This window comes from Bubalus bubalis, chromosome 8 (genome assembly GCF_019923935.1).
Source record: "Bubalus bubalis isolate 160015118507 breed Murrah chromosome 8, NDDB_SH_1, whole genome shotgun sequence".
Classification (NCBI taxonomy): domain Eukaryota; kingdom Metazoa; phylum Chordata; class Mammalia; order Artiodactyla; family Bovidae; genus Bubalus; species Bubalus bubalis.
Genome location: NC_059164.1, coordinates 5210611 through 5223176, shown reverse-complemented (window position 1 = coordinate 5223176; position 12566 = coordinate 5210611). Strand labels below are relative to the sequence as shown.

General features: G+C 50.8%; 1 protein-coding gene across 4 annotated transcripts in view; it reads right to left on the bottom strand.

Moving 5' to 3' along the window:
• Positions 1-409: 409 nt before the first annotated feature.
• Positions 410-12566, bottom strand: part of DDC (dopa decarboxylase) — a 100030-nt gene continuing 87873 nt past the window's right edge. For all 4 annotated transcript variants that reach the window (XM_006073507.3, XM_044946400.1, XM_006073508.3 and 1 more), the window contains 4 exons: positions 11716-11814; positions 9109-9210; positions 3896-4103; positions 410-982 (listed from right to left, as the gene is read on the bottom strand). In XM_006073507.3, the coding sequence (XP_006073569.1) occupies positions 969-982; positions 3896-4103; positions 9109-9210; positions 11716-11814 (423 nt within the window). In that variant the 3' untranslated portion in view covers positions 410-968. The remainder of the gene's footprint in view (positions 983-3895; positions 4104-9108; positions 9211-11715; positions 11815-12566) is intronic.

Below are 12566 nucleotides of genomic sequence, written 5' to 3'. Positions count from 1 at the left end.
AACAGTCACTGACATATACGGCATGCATATGTGCGAAGTCGCTTTAGTCATGTCCGACTCTTTCAGACCCTATGGACCATAGCCTGCCACGCTCCTCTGTCCAGGGGATTCTCCAGGAAAGAATACTTGAACGGGTTGCCATGCCCTCCTCCAGGGAATCTTTCTGACCCAGGGGATTGAACCTGCGTCTCCTGCATCTCCCGCATTGGCGGGCAGGTTCTTTACCACCAGCACCACAGGGAAGCCCACCAGACATATACTAGGCACTCCCTAAATGCTTGTTGACTAAATGAATGTCATTAAAAAACATCCAGGAATGTCATATCTTTAGCTGTTTTGAAAGGGTAAGTCCACGTTATAACAATCAATTTTCTACGGTATAGAACAAGATGCTCATCAGACACAATGCGCATAACACTTCACACTGTTTATTAAGCACTAAGCCACATGACAGGACAATTTAAATACCACAGGTATAAATCCCATAATCATAGATCACCCTGGATGATATTTCAATAAGGCTTTATTTACCCCACTGACAACTTCAAAGGCATAGAAACATGTGATTTTTTAATCAACAGAAGTCACAGCCAAATAATGGAGAAAAGCTATATTCACTGAGGTTAACTTGTAGCAAATAATATTTCTTCATTGATGAGTGGCTGAAAAGGTGCAATCATGGGATTCTTTCTGGATAACTCTGGGGAAAGACTGAAGGCGGGAGGAAAAGGGGATGACAGAGGATGAGATGGTTGGATGGCATCACTGGCTTGATGAACATGAGTTTGAGTAAACTCTGGGAGTTGGTGATGGACAGTAAAGCCTGGCGTGCTGCAGTCCATGGGATCACAAAGAGTCAGATACGACTGAGCCACTGAACTGAACTGGAAAAGCATGTGCCACATACAGGCTGGGTTCCAAGGAGCTGGGCTGATACAGTTTCCTCTCATCCCAGTCTTCAGATAATTTCAATTTTTGATCTCTACAGGGGAAAAAAAGAACAGGAACATATGGCTATGTTTTAAAAATGTGAAAGAATTTTGTATACTCCTCCCTGGAACACAGAGAAGGAATATACTTTCTCCATCTGTGAAACAGAAAAGAGTTTGAACTGGAAGAAATGAGCTTTTATTGCCAATCTGGCTTCTCTATGATTGTTGTTGCTTTGTTGCAAAGTTATGTCTGACTCTTTTGCAACCCCATGGACCGTAGCCCACCAGGTTCCTCTGTCCATTGGATTTCCCAGGCAAGAATACTGAAGTGGGTTGCCATTTCCTTCTTCAAAGGATCTTCCTGACCCAGGGATTGAACCCATGTCTCCTGTGTCTCCTGCACTGACAAGCGGATTTTTTACCACTGAATCACCTGGGAAGCCCCTTCTCTGTGATACATTTTACTAATGCCAACTAGAGTCTTGGCCCCATTTCCTACCTTATGTGGAATAGGGTAGTTCCTTCTTTCCTTCAGAACTGTGACCATTGCATTTGATATAAACTTACATAAGCGCAAGGGGCTTCCACCGTGACTCAGTGGTAAAGAATCTGCCTGCCAACGCAGGAGGCAGGGGATTGATCCTTGGGTTGGGAAGACCCCCTGGAGGAGGGCATGGCAACCCACTCCAGTATTCTTGCCTGGAGAATCCCATGGACAGAGAGGCATGATGCACTGAAGCCCATGGGGATCACAAAAAGTCAGACATGGCTGAGCACGTGTAAACATAAGCACAAGTAAAACCAAGGTATTAAGATTTTCATCACTCTAAGTAATCTGACTAAAACATATATGCATTGTGATTTACTATTGTATCCTGCATTTTTTAAAATTTTCCTTTCTGTTACCTTTGGAATTGATGGCAAGTATAGTGAAGGACAGGGAAGCTGCAGTCCAGGGGGTCACAGAGCCGGACATGATTTAGTGACTAAACAACAAATAACGACTTCACATGGGCTTCCCAGGTGGCGCTAGTGGTAAAGATTCCGCCTGCCTATGCAAGAGACAGGAGACCTGGGTTCGATCCCCGGAGGGAAGATCCCCTGGAGGAGGGCGTGGCAACCCACTCCAGTATTCTTGCCTGAAGAATCCCCATGGACAGAGGAGCCTGGCGGGCTACAGTCCATGGGGTTGCAAAGAGTTGGACACGACTGAAGCAACATAGCTCTTGCATACATGCATAGTAACTCCAGGGTAACTGTTTCGTCTATCAGAGACCTGTCTCTGCTTAGATGAGTTTTCTGAGCTACAGTCTCCTGTGTTGTTCCAGACATAGGGGAATAAGACATGATAAGATACACAAACACAGAGTCACAGAAATGTTCCTCTAGAGTGTTTGCCCGTGTGGTTTTGCTTTGAATTTATCTTATTCCCTCTACAGGCACACACACCCCCACCACACACAGAGATGCTTATTGTGGAGCAGTGGAATAATCTGGAACTATAGGCCTCTTCCTAGCACCTTCCCGAGATGCTCAAGCTCTAACTGGGGTGTTGCTCCCTGAAGGGTGATCCCTCAGCTTATGAGCAGCAGCCCTTTAGGAAAGGGGTTTGCTGAGCCAGGAAAAGGACCTGATATTTCAGGACACACCCTGACAGGGGGGGGTCTCTGACTTCTTGGGCCAGAAGCCTGGGATGGAGCTCTCACATAAATTAAATGCAATATTTAACTTCTGATTTTTTTCAGCACTACACAGCAGCCCCCAACCTTTTCAGCACTGGGAACTGGTTTTGTCGAGGACAATTTTTCCACCAACCATTTGTGGAGGGATGGTTTCAGGATGATTCAAATGTGTTTCATTTATTGTGTACCTTATTTGTATAATTATTATATTAGCTCCACCTCAGATCATCAGGCATTAGATCCTAGAGATTGAGGACCACTGCACTATAGTATTAATATCTTAGGTACTCATAGTCAAAATTAAGAACCCAGAAGATCAAGTTGTATGTGCTCAGCAAACTAATTCCATCACACATTTAGGTTTTTCATCCCCTGTGGATGATGACAGATGGGCATAAAGCAGAAAACGAAAGAAAGAAAAGTTGGAATGAGGATGCAATGGCTGGAGCATGAACAACCATTTTGGGCCATAAGACAGATGTTCTATGTTGATGCTAAAAATAGCAGGAAAGCAAGAAGGAAGGATCCTGAGATCCTAATGATTCTTGAAACCCCACTCTTGCCCTTTGATTGCCTTTCTTTAAACTCTGTTTCAGTTCAGTTCAGTCACTCAGTCGTGTCCAACTGTTTGCGACCCCATGAATTGCTCTTTTTAGAGAGATATAAATCTCTTACTTGTTTAATATAAAAAAGAAAGAAAAGCAGAAGCTCCTACCACCTACCTCCCCCAAGTTGGGAAAATGGAAAAGGAAAGAAATCAAGGTGGTGGAAAAACTCCAATGGAATGACATTCATAAAATAACCTAATGCCAAGGCTCTAAAGATCCTTGCAGTTCAACAGACATCATTCCAACTTGTTGTCAATGCTATGTTTGTGCAGATGCTTTTCTTACAAGTCACCTGTCCACTGTCTTCAGGTGGGCTGATGCACAATAGTTTAACATTTTCTTTCTCTAAATCAACATGAACTTGGTCCTTTCTGACAGCAAACCAGCAGTCATGTCAAATTCCTTTTTGAGTGTTTTCACCCATTTTCACTTATCTACCACTTGCCAGTTTATAAGTTGCTATGATTGTAAGTTGGAGGAACACTAAAGAAAGCTGAGGGGATATTACAGAGATGTTTGACTGATAGTCTCAAATAAAAGAGTACAAAGGAGAAATCGAAGTTTCTAAAGACCCGCTATGTGATATGTTCCTCCACTTCTCCAGACCAGACAGGGCTGGTTCTCTCTCCCTCTCTTTAGGGTGGAGGGAATTCGGCCCCACAGGGTGGCTTACCTTCCTTTTCCTCCCCCTGTGCTTTTAACACCATGGCCGCCATCTCCTGGATGTGCTCCCAGGCCAGCTGCACGTGGGCCAGCTCCACTGTGCGTGAGCAGATGGCAAAGCGCAGCACGAACCGGTCTCTCAGGGAACAAGGGACCAAGTGGATTTTTTTGGCACTGTTTATGCTTTCCAGAAGAGCTTCGTTCAGTTTGTTGGAACCCTGCAGATTGAAAGGCAGTACTCAAATCTTTGGAGGCTCAAACGTGCAACACGAAGCCAGGTGGGTGTTGGGTGATGCAGTCCCGGGTCAGCGGGAGAACCACCTCACCACAGGCCTTTCATTCGCAGTCATAAAAAATTCAACTAAGTAACCGTGGCGCGGGCCCGAGAGAGGGCTGCCTCCGCTGCACAATTCCTCCTGTTCCAGCGCTGCCAAAAGGCGAGCCTTCTGTGACCCAGGTTTACAGAGAAAAAAGGAAGCTTCCTAGACATGTCACCTGTAAGTTGATGAGCTTATCAATAACCTCAGATATGCAGATGGCACCACCCTTATGGCAGAAAGTTGATGAAAGTGAAAGAGGAGAGTGAAAAATTTGGCTTGAAGCTCAACATTCAGAAACGAAGATCATGGCATCTGGTCCCATCAGTTCATGGCAAATAGATGGGGAAACAGTGGAAACAGTGGCTGATTTTATTTTTCTGGGCTCTAAAATCACTGCAGATGGTGATTGCAGCCATGAAATTAAAAGATGCTTACTCCTTGGAAGGAAAGTTATGACCAACCTAGACAGTATATTAAAAAGCAGAGACATTACTTTGTCAACAAAGGTCCGTCTAGTCAAGGCTATGGTTTTTCCAGTAGTCATGTATGGATGTGAGAGTTGGACTGTGAAGAAAGCTGAGCACCAAAGAATTGATGCTTTTGAACTGTGGTGTTGGAGAAGACTCTTGAAAGTCCCTTGGACTGCAAGGAGATCCAACCAGTCCATCCTAAAGGAGATCAGTCCTGGGTGCTCATTGGAAGGACTGATGTTGAAGCTGAAACTCCACTACTTTGGCCACCTTATGCAAAGAGCTGACTCATTTGAAAAGACCCTGATGCTGGGAGAGATTGGGGGCAGGAGGAGAAGGGGACGGCAGAGGATGAGATGGTTGGATGGCATCACCGACTCAATGGACCTGAGTCTGAGTAAACTCCAGGAGATGGACAGGGAGGCCTGGTGTGCTGTGGTTCATGGGGTCGCAAAGAGTCGGACATGACTGAACGACTGAACTGATGAGCTTAAACAGCAGAACTGCATAATGGCACCAGGGAATGGAAACATACAGAAGAAATCTCACAATACAGTAAGTCTCCTGCATACGAACCTTGAAGTTGTGAAATTTCTAAGATGAGAGTGTGCGTTCACATGTCCACTCACGTTAGCGTGTGTGGTGCACCGTGTCGCGTGCCCGCATGCTCTGCAGGCTGTGCTCTTGGGTCCTTTGCTGCACAGTCGTGGGTACAGTGCAGTAGGTGAGTGAAGTGAAGGTCACTCACTCGTGTCCAACTCTTTGCGACCCCATGGACTATACAGCCTACGGAATTCTCCAGGCCAGAACACTGGAGTGGGTAGCCTTTCCCTTCTCCAGGGGATCAGAGTGCGGCAGGGAGGTATCTTTATTACATGCCCAGGAAGTCTGGAAGCAAGCACAGAAGCAGTGGTGCTACGCCTGGTCCTACGGTGCTGTTCAAGCTCCTGTACTATGAGATTAGAAAGGTTTTCTCTATTTTTTATTTTTTAATGTAATATTTGTGTGAAAAGTTACAAACCTATTACAGTACAGTACTCTATAGCCGATTGTCTTAGTTAGGTGCCCACGCTAATTTCACTAAACTTACATACACACTAAACTAAGTGAATGCGTCCTCGCAATGGAACTCCTTCCTATGTAGGCAATTGCTGTGTAGAAAATGAAGCGTGATAGTCAGCTTCTGGCTAGAGTCTTGGAAAACTGTCCTCGAACTATGGACCAAAGGACCATCAGTAGCCCCCCTCTGGAGGGGAGCAGCCCACCAGCCTTGGACGGGGGGCCAGGGGCCCACGCCCCACACCGAGAGGACCAGAAAGGGGGCATGTGTTACAGACTGGGGGCTGTGCCCCTCCCGTCTGGTCGGTCGGGTTCCTCTTCGCATCCCCGCCCACCTCTCAGCCTTCGTTCTGTCCCCAGGCAGTGACTCCAGCCCCACACGCCTCATGGTTGATGTAGAAGGCCTGCACGTGGGGCCAGCGTTGTAGACCGTCCTGTTCTTGCTCCATCTTGAGAGCAGGGAGCACAGTAGGAAGAGAAAAGTCCTGGTCGGCCGGAGGCGGGACCCAGGCCTCACATCTCTGCAGAGTCTGCAGGTCGCCGACTGGCGTGAGGCTCTGACCAGTGGCCTGTGGACAGCGTGTGGGCCCAAGGCCACCTAGGAACTGCTGCTGTGCACCAGATCCAGTTAGGCCGGTTCTGCTCCAGGATGAGGGTGAGAGGGTGGGAATGATGGTTTGAAAGGATGGAACTTCACCAGAAAGACGTAATTGAAAAGCAAATGCTTGAAACTGCCAAACACAGGAAATAAAAGCAAGCAACTCAGGAAAAAACTTTGCTCACCATTTTCAAATGGATCAGACAAGATTTGTTTTCTACTAAACAGAGGCAAAGACAGAAAGCAGTCTGAGGTGTAACAACAGTAGCAACAGCGGAGACTTGACATCCGGAGCAGATGGCAACAGGGCAAAGAACAGCAGCAAGATGGTAGATGTGGAGGCAGAAAACGAGCGATAATGCCTGCACAGCATGCTTCCTCAAGGAGAAACTGGATTCATGCAATGGAAGTAACAAGTTTCACAGAAGAAACGTTTCGCTTTCCGAGGAGCCCCTAGGCTTGCAGGGCGGGAAGGGACATGCAGGTAGGTTTGCCCAAGTAAATGGGGAGGAGAAAATAAAAGTCTTGACTTTGACAACACAGTGCTCGTTGAAAGAAGCCAGTCACAGAAGCCAGCACAGTGATGATCCCGTTAACACGAATGTCTTGAGCAGACAGATCCAGAGAGAGAAAGTAGATCCATGGCCCTAGGGATGGGGCTGGGGCTTCTCTGGGGGAGAATGAAGATGTTCTCAAGCTAGACTGTGGGGATGGCCGTGCAACCCCGGGGACAGGCTAGACATCAAAGAAATGTATACTTTATATGGACAGAGAGTATGGTATGGGGATGATATCTCAATAAAACTGCTAAAAACTAAAAAAATTAAAATCCTTCAAGAACACTGGCGGTAAAAACAAAAACAACTGCATGATGGCAAACACATCACAGAACATTTGCTGCCAACACCAGCGCAGACGGGATCGCAACTCTGGTCACCCTCTGGGGCCCTGCTCTTAGCACCAGAGGAGACCTCTGCCCCCCTGTGCTCAGCTGTGTGTGTGATGCTCTGCCCTCCTGTGCTCAGGTGTGTCTGTGATGCCCTGCCCTCCTGTGCTCAGGTGTCTCAGTGATGATCTGCCCTCCTGTGCTCAGGTGTGTCTGTGATGCTCTGCCCTCCTGTGCTCAGGTGTGTCTGTGATGCCCTGCCCTCCTGTGCTCAGGTGTGTCTGTGATGCCCTGCCCTTCTGTGCTCAGGTGTCTCTGTGATGCCCTGCCCTCCTGTGCTCAGGTGTCTCAGTGATGATCTGCCCTCCTGTGCTCAGGTGTCTCTGTGATGCCCTGCCCTCCTGTGCTCAGGTGTCTCAGTGATGATCTGCCCTCCTGTGCTCAGGTGTCTCAGTGATGATCTGCCCTCCTGTGCTCAGGTGTGTCTGTGATGCCCGGCCCTCCTGTGCTCAGGTGTGTCTGTGATGCCCTGCCCTCCTGTGCTCAGGTGTCTCAGTGATGATCTGCCCTCCTGCGCTCAGGTGTGTCTGTGATGCCCGGCCCTCCTGTGCTCAGGTGTGTCTGTGATGCCCGGCCCTCCTGTGCTCAGGTGTGTCTGTGATGCTCTGCCCTCCTGTGCTCAGGTGTCTCAGTGATGATCTGCCCTCCTGTGCTCAGGTGTGTCTGTGATGCCCTACCCTCCTGTGCTCAGGTGTCTCAGTGATGATCTGCCCTCCTGTGCTCAGGTGTCTCTGTGATGCCTGCCCTCTTGTGCTCAGGTGTGTCTGTGATGCTCTGCCCTCCTGTGCTCAGGTGTGTCTGTGATGCCCTGCCCTCCTGCACTCAGGTGTGTCTGTGATGCTCTGCCCTCCTCTGCTCAGGTGTCTGTGTGATGCCTGCCCTCTTGTGCTCAGGTGTCTCTGTGATGCTTTGCCCTACTGTGCTCAGGTGTCTCTGTGATGCCCTTCCCTCCTGTTCTCAGGTGTTACTGTGTGAGGCTCACAGCCCTCAGACAGCTTTTGTGTCAGGACTCTACCCTCTTGCTTCCAGGTTTTTGCATGAGTGGTTCTCAGCAGGCCTCAAAGCCTGAAGAATCGGTGTGGAGAGGGAAAGGCGAAGACCAGGGCCACGTGTGGATGTGCAGCACCTTAGCAAGGCAACTGAGTCCATGGTGCTTTCTCCTGCCTCCCTTTATGTGCTTGGACACAGAGGCCTGTGGACAGGTTCAAGTCTGCAAATGGCAAGATAGCCAGAGAGTGGTCAGGGCGTTAGAGCTAAGGTAATGGCTTTCTCCACATGAGGCTGGTTGATAAGGGCCTGTGTGAGCAGTGCCCCTTGGCACCTGTGGAAAACATGGTTGTGATTCTCAGCACACGTGGCTGACACCCTCAGACGGCAGAACCACAGAGTCCCAGGGAACAGCGCCCCTCAAACCCCTGTTGCACCAGCAGCTGGGGGGCATATAGGGTGCAAGTCAGTGGGTCCCAAGTGAGCCAAGACTGGCTCCACACAGGCTCCCAGGTGATGCAGTGCTGGTCCGGGGACCATGCTTGGGCCGGTGAGCCCATGCATGGGTCAGTCCTTCAAGGATTCCAGTGGTACAGCTGGACTGACGGGGAAAATATCCAGCATTCTCCCCCCAGGTACACACGGGCAGGGAGTCCGAGTACCAGGGAGAAGGGTGGGGGTTGCGGGAAGTCAGGCTCGGGAGCTGGGACCAGCAGACTGGAGAACTGGTGGGGAGCAACGCAAGGTCTCTGGGGAGCTCAGTCAATGTGTGGATGGATGTAATGAATGACCGCTTCCTCTTGTCCCAGTCAAGAAAACACAGTGAAGTCGACTTAGACATACCTTTAGCCGGAAACAGACCAGTCCCAGAATGACTTCTGCACAGATTTCAAAGCGGGTGTCCTGGCGCACCAATGCCTCAAATGCATGGGACAGCTGGACGTGCTGGAAAGGGAAGGGACATTTGTCTGAGTCTCTTGTCACGACTTGATTCAGAACTTCACCACCTAGAGAACAGTATCAGACCATGCATCTGTAACTCATTACTAAGCTTTAACCATTTTCTTCCAGCATCGATGTCACCCATGTCCCGGCTGTCCCCACAGAGGGTGAGAAACTTGTTACCAGGAGAAAGGGGCCACCGTCTTCCGAAAAACACCTCTTGTCTTCTGCTCAGAGGACCGTGTTCATCACACCCCATCTTTTAGAATTTTAGGCTAAATGTTGTCAGGAGGGATTTAAACTTTTCAGAAGAGAGGTGGCGCTAGTGGTAAAGAATGCGCCTGCCAATGCAGGAGACAGAAGAGACGTGGGTTCGATCCCTGGGATGGGAAGATCCCCTGGAGGAGGGCATGGCAGCCCACTCCAGTATTTATGCCTGGAGAATCCTATGGACAGAGGAGCCTGGCGGGCTACAGTTCATGGGGCTGCAAAGAGTCGGTCACAGCTGAGCACAAGCACACACACTTTTGAAGAGAGAGAGCGGACAACATCAGCTGGGGAGCCAGGCACTTCACCATCCTCTCCTGGTGCTGGCCCATGGTGTAGGGGCGTGCTCAGTCGCTTCAGTCGAGTCCAGCTCTTTGTGACCCCATGGACCATAGCCTGCCAGGCTCCTCTGTCCATAGGATTCTCCAGGCAAGGATACTGGAGTACTGGAGTGCGTTGCCATTTCTTCCTCCAAGGGTGCTTCCTGACTCATGAATCTAACCCGCATCTCTTGCATCTCCTGCATTGACACGTGGATTCTTTATCATTAGCACCACCTGGGAAGCCCAATGCCACTGCAATCATGCCCATTCTGCAGACCAGTAGACTGAGGCTGGTTCTAACGCAGTTGACCAGCACCAGAGCTCCCGCTCTGCAGCTGTTTGTTGTTCCACAGCATCTGCTGCCATAGTGAGACCCTCGTCAGCCCCAGGCTGCTGCCTCTCCCTGAACCAGCCCGTACTAAACATGGAGGTGTTTACAGAGACCAAGAGCTGGTTCACACAGTATGTGATCTGAGAACAAGCTCACCCAGGTCTCAGCGCCCATGGAGCTCATCCTGAACCCCGGCATCCAGTGTGGGGCTCACTAACAGCTATCCAGGGAGCATCTGAGCAGGGGTCGCATTGCTCAAAGTGTTAGGACAGAAACATCATTTATTTATTTTTTTTGGAATATAGTTGCTTCACAATGCTGTGTTAGTGTCTGCTGTAAAACAACGTGAATCAGCCATATGTGCACCTATCTCCTCTCCCTCTGGAGCCTCCCTCCCTTGCAGCCCACCCCTCCAGGCCATCGCAGGGCACTGAGCTGAGCTCCCTGCACTGAACAGCAGCTTCCCACTAGCGTCTATTTCACACGTGGTAGTGTGTGTATGTCAGTCCTAATCTCCCGATTCGTCCCCCGTCCCCTCTCCCCACTGTGTCCTCTGTCTGCATCTCTATTCCTGCCCTGCAAATAGGTTCCTCTGTACCATTTTTCTAGATTCCATATGTATGAGAAACACCACCGTTTACATGAGGGGTCCCCAGGCGGTGATGGATCTGGTGCCACTAGAGGGCTCCAGAGACTGCTGGCAGGGGATCCCCTCAAGCTGGGTCCTGGAGAGCTGGTCACCTGCTGGGGTGTATCTGGCTCCTAGGAGGGCAGGGTCGGTCCTCCTCAGAGAATCCCGAAGCGCTTGCCTTCCGGAGCTTCCAGTGGGAATCACCCTCGTGAGACGAACTACTTGCGCTTTGTCTTCTTTCCCCAGAGCAGCTGAATCCTCATTCAGCTTCTGAGCACAGGCTCCCCGCGGGAGAACTCATGGGCCCACTTCCATGTCCTTTCCCGGTTCTCTTCCCACAGAGACGCCCCAGACCCTTTACAGCCCCCAGCAGCCTCGTGAGCCGGAAGGGCGCGGGTGTGCGTGGCGCCGTGGGGCCTGAGTCACCACCGGCTCCGCGCGCTCTGCCACAGGGCGGGGCCTGGGGCCGCTCGCCCTGCCCGCAGCCGCCGGGCACCGCCGCCAAAGCGAGCCTCTGCAGGGCTGCCCTGCTCCCGTGCAGCCTGAGGGCCTCCGTCTGTCAGGTTGGGGCCACAGCTGAGGACGCCAGCACCGGAGGACCGGCTGGAAACTGGCAGGCCGTCCACAGCCAGCTAAGTGAGCGGGTCTCCGCTGGGCTGCTTCCTCAGTTGCTTCAAAAAGGATAAGAGCAGGGTATACATACTGCTATTGGAGAAGGGAATGTCAACCCACTCCAGTACTCTTGCCTGGAGAATCCCATGGATGGAGGAGCCTGGCGGGCTGCGGTCCTTGGGGTCGCGCAGCGTCGGACGCGACTGAGCGACTTCACTTACACACTGCGCTGCGCTGTGCTTAGCTTCTCAGTTTCCTGTGCCCTGCTTGACAACATCTTACTTCATCTCTCAGGTCTAAGACCTCCCTAATGTCAGCAGGATAAATAATGACAGCACACTCACCTTGCGGATATAGGCCTGCAGTCCCTTGACTCCGTACATCCTAAAAACAAACCACATCTTCAAAGAGCGGAACCTCCGGCCCAGCGGCAGCTGCCAGTGCTGAAATCAGACACAAGAGGGCAGCTCGGTGAGGACCGTGCCAAGGGCCGGCTTCCTTTTCGACTCATGGACTGGCTTGTTTCTCCTGAAGGCAGTTAGTTCACTGGAGACCAACCCTCTGGCTGCCACAAGGGCAAAGCTGACAGCAGAGGAGTGAACGCTGCAGCCAGAAGCTCTCTTTACAAAGCTTCGAGATGCCTGCTGAGTGCGCGCAGGGACCAGACCAGTGTTGGGCTCAGATGCCACTGTGAGGGCACAGGGAGTGTGGCCCTGACCCTCGGGCCTACAACCCAGGATGGGTGGGAGGGGAAACTTCACTGATTTTTCTGCCTACAGGAAACAAGAAGGGCGCAGCAGATCCCCACGCCCTCTGCTGCACATGCCCCGCGACGCCCATTCTCTAGAGCGGCATGCATCTTCTTCCTGCCCCGCAGGCCGCCATGGAACACGCGGGATGTCACGCGAGCCTTCCTGAGTTTTCCTGCATTTGTCAGCTGCCCGGGTGTGACACTCTCCAATGGCTGTCAAGGTACCAAAGCAAGCAGGAGTGGACACAGAGGGGACAGGGTGCAGGGACATTTGAAAAGATAAAGATAAAACCATCCTGATTTTACATGGCCACTTCCTATTGGAGCTTCTAAAGGAGATGGAGGGCACAGGGGGTTTCTCTCCATCTTCATTCTCCACTGGCTGCCTGCAGAGCCCAGAGACGAACTTCCTGCTGGGCAGGGGGCAATGCCACTCAGGGGGTT